The 10214-nt window shown below is 43.4% G+C and overlaps 1 protein-coding gene across 8 annotated transcripts in view; it reads left to right on the top strand.

Moving 5' to 3' along the window:
• SPTLC1 (serine palmitoyltransferase long chain base subunit 1) overlaps window positions 1-10214 on the top strand; it is a 77900-nt gene that overhangs the window by 4322 nt on the left and 63364 nt on the right. For all 8 annotated transcript variants that reach the window (XR_001513156.1, XM_006753215.2, XM_015561242.1 and 5 more), the window contains exon 4: window positions 8772-8865. Coding sequence is in view for 7 of the 8 variants with exons in the window: in XM_006753215.2 (XP_006753278.1) it covers window positions 8772-8865 (94 nt within the window). In the remaining variant the exon portion in view is untranslated. The remainder of the gene's footprint in view (window positions 1-8771; window positions 8866-10214) is intronic.

The raw sequence follows: 10214 nt of genomic DNA, 5'->3' as shown, positions 1-10214 counted from the left end.
CTCAGGTTCGATTACGGTCAAGGGCATGTACCTTGGTTGCGGGCATATCCCCACTGGGGGGTGTGCAGGAGGCAGCTGGTCGATGTTTCTCTCTCATCGAGAGAGTTTCTGACTCTCTATCCCTCTCCATTCTTCTCTGTAGAAAATCAATAAAATATATTTTTTAAAAAACATTTAGGAATGAGTGCTAATCAGAAACTACCTGTTTTAGTTCCCAACATAAAACTTTCTTTTAGGAATGGTATGGGCATTTTTTGTAGTCTCCAATTTGGGCATTACAGTTTGTCCCTTTTTCTAAAAAAAAAATTTTATTTTTCAAAGTAATACACGCACATGATAATATGTCAAATGGTCAGACACACTTAAAATGAAAAGCAACACTCCTTCCCACCTGGTTTCTGATTTTACGTCTGTTGTCAGTTTCCTTCATAATAAGCTATTAACAGTTTGCTGACAATACTACTACTTGATTAACGGTGGAAAACTCCTATGGACTCGCAATATGAATTATGAAACTTCAGCTCACTTATCCTGCCTCTCCTTGCTTTCAGTGTCTGATCTGTTTTTATTATTAGTTTTTCTGTTGCGTATCTTTGCTTTTTGTATGTGCTTTTAAGTATTTTAAAAATCCAGACACATATGTATTAATCATCCAGAATTAACAGGCATTTTGCTATCTTTACTTGAAATCTATTTTTAAAAAGAAAGAAACCATTACAAATATAGCTAAAGAAACTCCCATATATCACTTACTCTTGCCTCCCACACAATATCACCACTATCTTGAAGTTGGTGGATATTTTACTCTTTTACATTGGAATGATTGTTTTATGTGTTTTTATTGCACATTTAGGCACTTTCTCAATGTCTGGTGGTCCTTAGCATCTTTTTATCTTCAATATGCAGAATGTTTCATTATAATTAATAGCATAATATAAATAGCCTGCAAAAACCATCCACAAAAAAAACATTTTGTTACTGATAAGTTTAGAGTTTTCAACTTATGCAGTTCCTCTTTATATTCAATACTGAGTTGACACAAGAATAAGTGAATTTACTTAACTTGGATAATTTTTTAAAATTTAAATAACAGCCTTATTGCAATATCCATATACCATTAAATTCACCCTTTTAAGGTACACCATTAAATGGGTTTTAGTATATTCACAGAGTTGTGCAACTATTGCCACCATCCAATTTCAGAATTTTCATCACCCCAGAAAGAAATTCCACACCCAATAGCATTTATTCCCCATTCCCTCTACTCCTCAGCCCCTGGCAACTACTAATTTACTTTCTCTCTGGATTTGCCTATTCTGGGCATTTCATGTAAAAGGAACCATTCAGTATGTGGCCTTTTGTACCTGCCTTCTTTCCTGGAGCCTAATATTTTCAAGGCTTTTGCATGTTGTAGCATGTGCCAGTGTTTTATTCATTTTTATGGATAAAGAACACCCCACTCTGTGGATAGATCACATGGTGTTTACACATTCTTCAGTTGATGGACATTTGAGTTGTTTCCACTTGGGAGTACATGAAAAAAGAAAATACATATAAATATGTATGTATATGTTCAAATACTTGTGAACACATTTTTGTGTGGACATGTTTTCATTTGTCTTGGGTATTTACCTAAGAGTGGAATTGTTAATCATATAGCAACTCATTTTGAGAAACCACCAAACTGTTTTCCAAACTGGCTGTATCATTTACATCCCACCAGTAGTATATGAGAACTCCACTTTCTCCACATCCTAGCCAACCCTTATTTTCTGTCTTTTTTAATTATAGCCTTCCTAGTAGGTGGGAAGTAGTATACCAAATGGCTAATGTTATTGAGTGTCTTTTCATGTGGTTATTGGCCATTTTCATATATCTTCTTTGGAGAATAGTCTACTCAGTTATTTATCTTTTATCATTGAGTTGTAAGAGTTCTTTATATATTTTGGATACTAGGCCCTTATCAGATATATGATTTGTAAATATTTTCTCCCATTCTCTAGGTTGTTGTATCTTTTCTAGTGTATTTTGAAGCACAAATGTTTTTAATTTTTTAAGCTATATTTGTATTGATTTCAGAGAGGAAGGGAGAGGGAGAGGGAGAGCGAGAGAGAAACATCACTGATAAAAGAGAATCATTGATTGGCTGCCTCCTGCATGCCTCCTACTAGGAATCAAGCCGTGAACCCAGGCATGTGCCCTGACCAGGAATCGAACCAGGACCTCCTGATTCATAGGTCGATGCTCAACCACTGGGCCTCACCGGCCTGACAAATGTTTTTTATTTTAATGAAGTCCAATTTATCTCTTTTTACTCTTGCTGCTTGTGCTTTTGTGTTATATCAAAAAATCTTTGCTTAGTCCAACATTATGAAGATTTACTCCTTTGCGTTTTCTAAGAGTTTATAGTTTTTGGACTTAAATTAGGTCAGTGATTTATTTTGAGTTAATTTTTATAATGCTGTGAGGTAGGGATTCATCTCCATTCTTTTACATGTGTATACCCAGTTATCCCAGCACCATTTGTTGAAAACTATTCTTGTCCACATGGAATTGTCATTATTGAATTGTCTTGGCACTCTGATGAAAATCTATTTTTAAGACTGAGACACTGAAATGCTAATTCAAAGCCCTGTGTCAGTGGGCTGGGCTTCCTGACTGATAGTGGGCATCAATTTAGGATAATCAGACAAGGACCTGCCCATTTATTTGAGGGGATCCGAGATTCAGTATTTTCTGCTTTTCATATCTTAACTTTGAATTTCACTGCAGAGGAGGAGTCCTGTGTGTTGGGATGGGAGTGGGGCGGTCTTAGGGGGTGCCCTTAATAAGCCTGACTTCCAGCCCTCTGGGAGCTGAGTTGGAGGACGGAGGAGGGCTCAGTGTCCCATTTTTATTATGGTAAATTTATACTGATTTCTGTCTTCAGAGTGGCACTATTCCCTCACTGGTCCTTAGGAATTTTAGTTTATATTCAGCATTTCCAGAGTAAATTTCCCGCCTTCCTGCAGGGCCGGAAAGGGACCTAAGGAAATGACTCCTTATCATGGGTTCCAGGCTGGGCTCCTGAGTTCCCCGCCTGTTCCCCTCTCCAGGGAGCTCTGCCCCCAGCCGGGGAGCATTTTCATGCCTGCTGCAGGCTTTTCCCCGCCAGCACACTCATGCTCAGCTTTCGCACCCTCAGCTTTCTCTCTGGTCTCTCTGTTTTACCAAATACAACTTACCCACCTGCTCTCTGGTTTCCCACATTTTGTTGCTGGCATCGCCTATGCCTGCTCATGGTAAGGTCAAATATTTTAGACTTTTGTAGGCATTTTTGTGAGCGGATAGGTTTTTCTATTAGGAAGTAATCATTACGTTCCTAGGATAAACCCTATTTAAGGATGACTGTGGTTTTTGTAAACTGCAGGATTTGTTTTGCTGATATTTGGGATTTTTCACGTCTATGTTGACAAATGAGTTTAGTTTCTTCTTTTCCCTTAATGTGCTGGTCCAGTTTTGATATCAAAGATATATTAGTCTTACCATTTTCCTAGCAACAATATGTGTTTCATATGGTGTTCTGTTGAGCACAGATTTTTAATCATGATTTCATTGTCTTCAATGAGTTTGTAAAGCTATTCAGGTTTCCTTCTTAAGTTTTGCTTACCATCATTTAGTCATTGTCCTTTTCTTGTGTTTTCAAATGTTTTGGCATGAGTAGTTTTAGGTTTCTTCTGGGCATATATATAAAAATGTATTCATAACACTTTATTATACATACACTAGAGGCCCAGTGCATGACATCCATGCACTGGGCAGGGGGGTTCCCTCAGCCCAACCTGTGCCCTCTTGCAGTCCCGGACACCTTGGGGAATGTCCACCTGCTGGCAGTTGGACATCCCCCAAGGGGTCTTTAGCGCTGCTGCGGAGGCGGGAGAGGCTCCTGCCACTGCCGCTGCACTGGCCAGCCGTGAGCTCGGCTTTGGCTAAGTGGCACTCCCCCTGTTGGAGCGCACTGACTACCAGGAGGCAGCTTCTATGTTGAGTGTCTGCCCCTGGTGGTCAGTGCGCATCATAGCGACTGGTCGTTCAGCTGTTTGATCAATTTGCATATTAGGGTTTTATTGTGTAGGATAGGGAATGACACATCTGTGGGGCTCATGTCTCCACTGCGAGCATCATTGTGTCTCCTCCCTCACTCATTCTCCAGAGGTTTACCTCTGGTTTGTTTTCTCTGTGGCACGCCGTTTGTGGGGACATAGGGGTGACCCCTTGGCTCAGCTCCACTCTCGTCAGCACGCACCTGAGGCAGTGCTCTTGTTTGCTCCGTTCTCAATGTCCTTTGTCCCTGGTGTCTGCCTCCACTCTCCTCTTCACTAAGACACCCACTATAATACTTTATCATGCTTTCTATCAGCATTTTGTGTGTGACACATTTCTGTGTTATTAAAATGATACATTTCATGTTTATGTTGTTGGTTTAAAACATATCCTTAATGTTTTATGAATGTATGTTTTTAATTTTGTGTTCTAGACTATTCTGATGTTTTGTTCTTTATTAATCCTCACCAAAGGATATTTTTCCACTGACTTTTAGAGATAGTGGAAGGGAGGGGGAGAGGTAGAGAGAAACATTGATGTGAGAGAGACACATCGATTGGTTGCCTTGTGCATGCACCCCGACTAGGGCCGGGGAACCTGCGACTAAGGTACATGTCCTTGACTAGAATCAAACCCGGGACCCTTCAGTCTGAGGGCTGATGCTCTATCCACTGAGTCAAACTGGCTAGAGCTGTATTCTGACTTTTTGCAAGATTTCTGCTCAACATTTTCAACAAATACCTATATGTTTAAGGAATGTGCTCAGCACATTGGTTTATAGAGCAAAAAATCAAAATCTTAGTTTTCTTGGGACAGACAGACCAGCAATGAAATAAATATAGCGTTTGCTGGCATTGAGTGGTCTGAGGAAATAGGAAGCAAGGGATACAGAGGTGGGTGCCGGGGTCCTTGTCATTTCCTCTGACATTTCCTTGTCATTTCTGCTGCATCTTCTGTTGTGTATGGTAACTGAGTTCTAAATACCATCTTGGGGAGAAAGATGCATAGAAAACCCTGTGTTAATGCCCCTTGCAAACCTGTTTGATCCCTCCATCGTGACCTGCCCATGGACGCTCCCCTGCGTTAGTCTATGGGGCTTCAGTTTCCTCACAGCCTGGTTGGTTGCATTAGTTTATTTTGCATTTCTCTGATTATTTGAGCCTTTGAGTATTTACAAGCTGCTGGGTTTTGCCTTTTATGAATGCCTCCTGGTATCTTTTTACATCTTTCTGCTGATCTCCAGTGTATCCTTTGATTAATAGAGCCATGTGGATTCTAATCCTTAGTCAGTTGTTGTTGTTTTTTTTAATATGTTTTTATTGTTGAGAGAGAGAGGAAGGGAGAGGGAGAGAGAGAGAAACATCACCGATCGGCTGCCGCCTGCATACCCTCCACTGGAATGGAACCCGCAACCCAGGCGTGTATCCTGACCAAGAATTGAACTGGTGACCTCTTGGTTCATGGGTTGACGCTCAATCACTGAGCCACACCAACCAGGCTTTGGTCAGTTTTTGATGTGGTACTTTATTACACTGATTCTAAAATGCACCTTTCCCCCCCCTTCTATTTTAAGATCTCTGAATTGGGGGTGAATCATACAGCTGCTGCAAGTCATTGTCAGCCAAGGGGCCTGGGGCGGGGGGCTGTCACTGCCTGTGTACCAGTGAACTAGGTCATCACTGTGTTTACTGCCAGCACTTCAGTTGAGTTATGGGCAGCGCTGGTAAGTAAATCAGCTGATGGCAGGAGAAAGGGCCATACCACTCCAAGTAGACCAACAGAGGCTACTGCAACTAAGGTTTGAGTGTCCCTTTGTCAGATTCTGCTGCCTTTGGGTAATAACAGCTTACTTTCTAGAAACATGGTTCAATTGGCAAAAGATGAAACTAGGAGTTTAGTTCATAGGAAAGTTCCAGCATTGAAACGTAGAGAATGAGTGACACCAACTTGTCAGATGGTAGGAGAGCACCTGCAAAGCCACTGCCTGGGTATTCGGTGGCAGACAGCAGAATAGTGTGAATGGCCACAGTGTCCGTGGCTTAGCAGAGGAGACCAGACAGTCGGAACTTGGGCAAAGAGGTTAGGAATGTCCTGACCAATTGAATTGCTAGTATTTTCCTTTTCAGAAGTTCAGAAGAGTGTAACCAAAGTCTGTGTCTAAGAGTACCCAACAGATCTTTTCATTAAATATAGTCTAAAAAATTCTAGATGACAAGGAAACATCCTGACCTTCTAATCAGCAGTGTTTTCTTCTGTAGTGGCCGATAAAATACAGTTGATGCCCTCTTAGATTCAGTAAAATACAATCAATCTCTTTATTACACACCTGTTAACTTCATCTTTGGTGTTAATTTTGACTTGATCAGTTTCGTTCATTTCGGCTTCATGGTTTGCATATTTTGAGACTTGCTTCAGAGATCATTTCCTACTCCAAGGTCACAAAAACATTCTTCTACATTTTCTTTCATTATCTTTTCCAAAATACCTTTTTGGTTTGTGACATGTCTGGAATTCACCTTTGTACATGATTATACAACTTTATTTTTTCCCCATAGAGAAATATCTGTGTGTAACTAAGTCATTTGTGGGGCAAATGCTATCGTTTGCCAGGTACTCATGTATACACAGCTCTCTTGAGTTCCAGATTCACTCACTGGTCTAGTTGTCTATCCTCACCAGCGCCAAACCTGATGTTGCTGGAGTCTGTAATGGTTGTTTTTCTCGGGTAGAGCACCCTTCTCTGTTTCCACGTTCACTAAGCCACCTATGAACCTTCGTTCATCCAGGTGACCTAACAGTGAGGCTGGGGTTTTTGGTTGGGAAGGTTTTATTTTCCTTCCTCCCATTCTCTGAGGCCTTGACTGTGGAGCTGTCTTTCTGGATTGATTTTACTGACTTCTGTGAGGCGACCCTGAAGGGTCTTGCTCTCCAGGATTCCTGTGTCAGGTCCCTGCATGGGGCACAGGTGTGAGCCTCCTGGTGCTCACCGGAAGCTGTTTTCCTGCCTTGTCCCAGGTGCTGGACGAAAACCGGTCCCCACATCCTGTGTCGTGCTTCAGCTGGCCTGTGCTCAGCAGCTTTGCGTGTGCTCCTTCTTGATAGTTTGGTTTCTCCGTGTCACGGTTTTTGTGGAATGGCCTTGACTTTCACAGCAGCAACTATTACTGCAGGCTTGTCTATATAGGTGTTTTGTTTTCTCATCTTTTTGTGAGTGCCAAAACGTCCACACCAGGGAGGACTGGGGAAACTTTAAGAAGCCCTGAGAAGGATCAAACTAAATAACATGATGGATTCACAGTCCCGGTGGGTGAAAAGAGAAGAAGCCTTAAAGCCATAGGGAAGAAGGAAGGTAATATTTAGGGAACACCTCTGTGGACCAGGCACTTTTGTAATGACAGTTACCTTGAGAAAAAGGTCCTCTCCCCATTTTACAGATGAAGAAACTGAGGCTTACAAGCCCAGGTGATTTCCAAAAGTTTCTGAAGCCATCAGTAGCCACAGGGCAGACGACTGTAAATTTTTATCTGCTTTTGTGAATTTACTTGAAGTTGTCTTTCATTTCCTCCCTGGTTTCCTAGCATCTTTGTTATCTTTCTCATAGAAAACCAGTTCTGTTGATACATACCAATGAGAGCAGTGTCTTGGTCTTTTCTGGCCGTAGTGCATTTTCTAGAGCAACCCAGCATGTAGACCAGTGCAGATGTGTAACTGAAACAAGTTTCAGCCACAGTCCTTCCCTTGCTGTGACAGTCCCATTCCATTCTATTCTATGGTTTCTTTTAGTTAAAATAGATTGATTGTGACTGACTCAATTTGGTCCTACAACCGGTTAATTGCTTGTGACCTGTAGGTTGGCCCTGTGTTTCTGAAGCATGGCCTACAGCTAGTGTTTGTCAGCAAAGGACTTGTCCTGTCCCAGCCACACTTAGATGCATACTGCTGTGGAGCTGGCCACTCTGTTTTTAATACAGTGGTCGCCAACCTTTTGGGCCTCATGGACCACCGGTTGGTGGCCGCTGCTTTTATATATGCACACACACACACACACACATACACACACATCCCAGCTGGTGTGGCTCAATGGTTGAGTCTGAGGTACTTTATTTAGCTATTTTTTATTTATTTTTTAATCCTCACCTGAGGATATTTTTTCCATTGATTTTGAAAGAGAGTGGAAGGGAGGGAGGAGGTGAGGAGAGAGAGAGAGAGAGAGAGAAAGAGAAATAACGTTGTGAAAGAGATACATCCATTGGTTGCCTCCCACACACACCTCTACTGGCGCTGAGGAACCTGCAACCAAGGTACATTCCCTTGACTGGAATTGAACCCTTGACCCTTTGGTCCATAGGCCGACACTCTAACCACTGAGCAACTGGCCAGGGCTAGCTATTCTTTCTTAAATGAATTGTAAAATCAAAACAAAGATTTGCCATCTATCCATTTTAAAATTCTAGCTTCTTAACTGAAGTGTACAGGGTAGCCTATTAAGAATTACTGGCCAAGTATCTGATTTTAATATACCATTGTCTAATTTTACTTTTTAAAAATAAACAGTACAAGAGCCGGAAGACGGGTGCACAAGTAGTGTAGAGTAACAACACTGTGTCCTGTCTGCTGCCAGGGTAGTGTGAGAGCATGTGTGCTGTAACGTGTTGGCTGAGTAAACCATTCTCATCTCTCTTCCCCAGCCCTCCAAGCCACAGCATCGTGGTGAATGGAAAAGAATGTATAAACTTTGCCTCCTTTAATTTTCTTGGATTGTTGGATAACCCTAGAGTCAAGGTAAGTAGCACCCATGCTGAAGTGAAAAGATAGCATGACTGACTTAAGAAACTGGACATAAAATCAAAGATCAATGCAGAGCATCAGAAAGGGCTCTCTAAGTGTCTGCCATTTCTCTTTTCTGGAAGAGCTGTGACCTGGATTTCCAGAGAGGGAGGCAGGAGTGTCTGTTGTGGCTTAGTGTTGTCTGAGCCAGACCTGGTGGTGGTTGGAGATGTGTTTAGAAAATTGTTCCAGTTCCTGTTGGGATTGTCAGCCAGTAAATATTTTTGAGCCCAGACTTATGTCCACACATGCCAAAAAGTATAAACGCATCAAATTAACCGGGATTTGATATTTGAGTTAATAGAACATGTCTGTTTTAAGTTATATCCTTAAATCTTTTTAAAAAAATATATTTTTACTAGTGGCCCGGTGCACGAAATTTATGCAGGGGGTGTGGGGTGTTCCTCAGCCCGGCCTGCACCCTCTCCAATCTGGGACCCCTCGAAGGATGTCCTGCAGGTTTACAGGGATTGGGCCTAAACTGGCAGTCGGACATCCCTCTCGCAATCTGGGACTGCTGGCTCCTAACCACTCACGGGCCTGCCTGCCTGCCTGATTGACCCTAACCACTCTGCCTACCGGCCTGCTCACCCCCAACTGCCTCCCACTGCCAGCCTGCTTGCCCCCAACTGGCCCCCCTGCTGGTCTGCTTACCCCCAACGGCCCCGCCCCCCACCCGCCTGATCACCCACAACTGCCCTCCCCTCTTGGCCTCTCACTGCCTCTACCTCGGCCCCGCCACCATGTTTTTGTCCAGAAGAATGTCCGGAAGGTCTCCTGTAAGGTCTCCCAGTCTAATTAGCATATTACCCTTTTATTAATATAGATAGAGGCTTGGTGCATGGATGGGGGCCGGCTGATTTACCCTGAAGGGTGTCCCGGATCAGGGTGGGGGTTCCCTTGGGGAGTGGGGAGGCCTGGGCGAGGGGCCTGTGGTGGTTTGCAGGCCGGCCACGCCCCCATGGGATGAGGGTCCCTGCTGGGGTGCCTGGCCAACCTGGGTGAGGGGCTGTTTTCAAGCTGGCCACACCCCTTTCAGGGTGGGGGTCCTGGCTGAGTTGCCTGGCCAGCCTGGGTGAGGGGCTGATGGCTGTTTGCAGGATGGCCAGGCCCCTCGTAGATCCAGGTCCCCAGCCATTCCTTCAGCTGTGGCCAGGGTAGGCAGGAAGCTTGGCTTCCTCCGTTGCCGGGTCAACCCAAGCCTCCAGCTCCGTGGCCACCGCCATCTATGTTGGGTTAATTTGCATACTCACCCTGATTGGCTGTTGGGTGTAGCAGAGGGAAGGTCAATTTGAATATTTTCC

This window comes from Myotis davidii, unplaced genomic scaffold, assembly GCF_000327345.1.
Source record: "Myotis davidii unplaced genomic scaffold, ASM32734v1 scaffold750, whole genome shotgun sequence".
Classification (NCBI taxonomy): domain Eukaryota; kingdom Metazoa; phylum Chordata; class Mammalia; order Chiroptera; family Vespertilionidae; genus Myotis; species Myotis davidii.
Note: the sequence above shows the minus strand (reverse complement) of the source record. Positions and strands in the feature narration are given on the sequence as shown.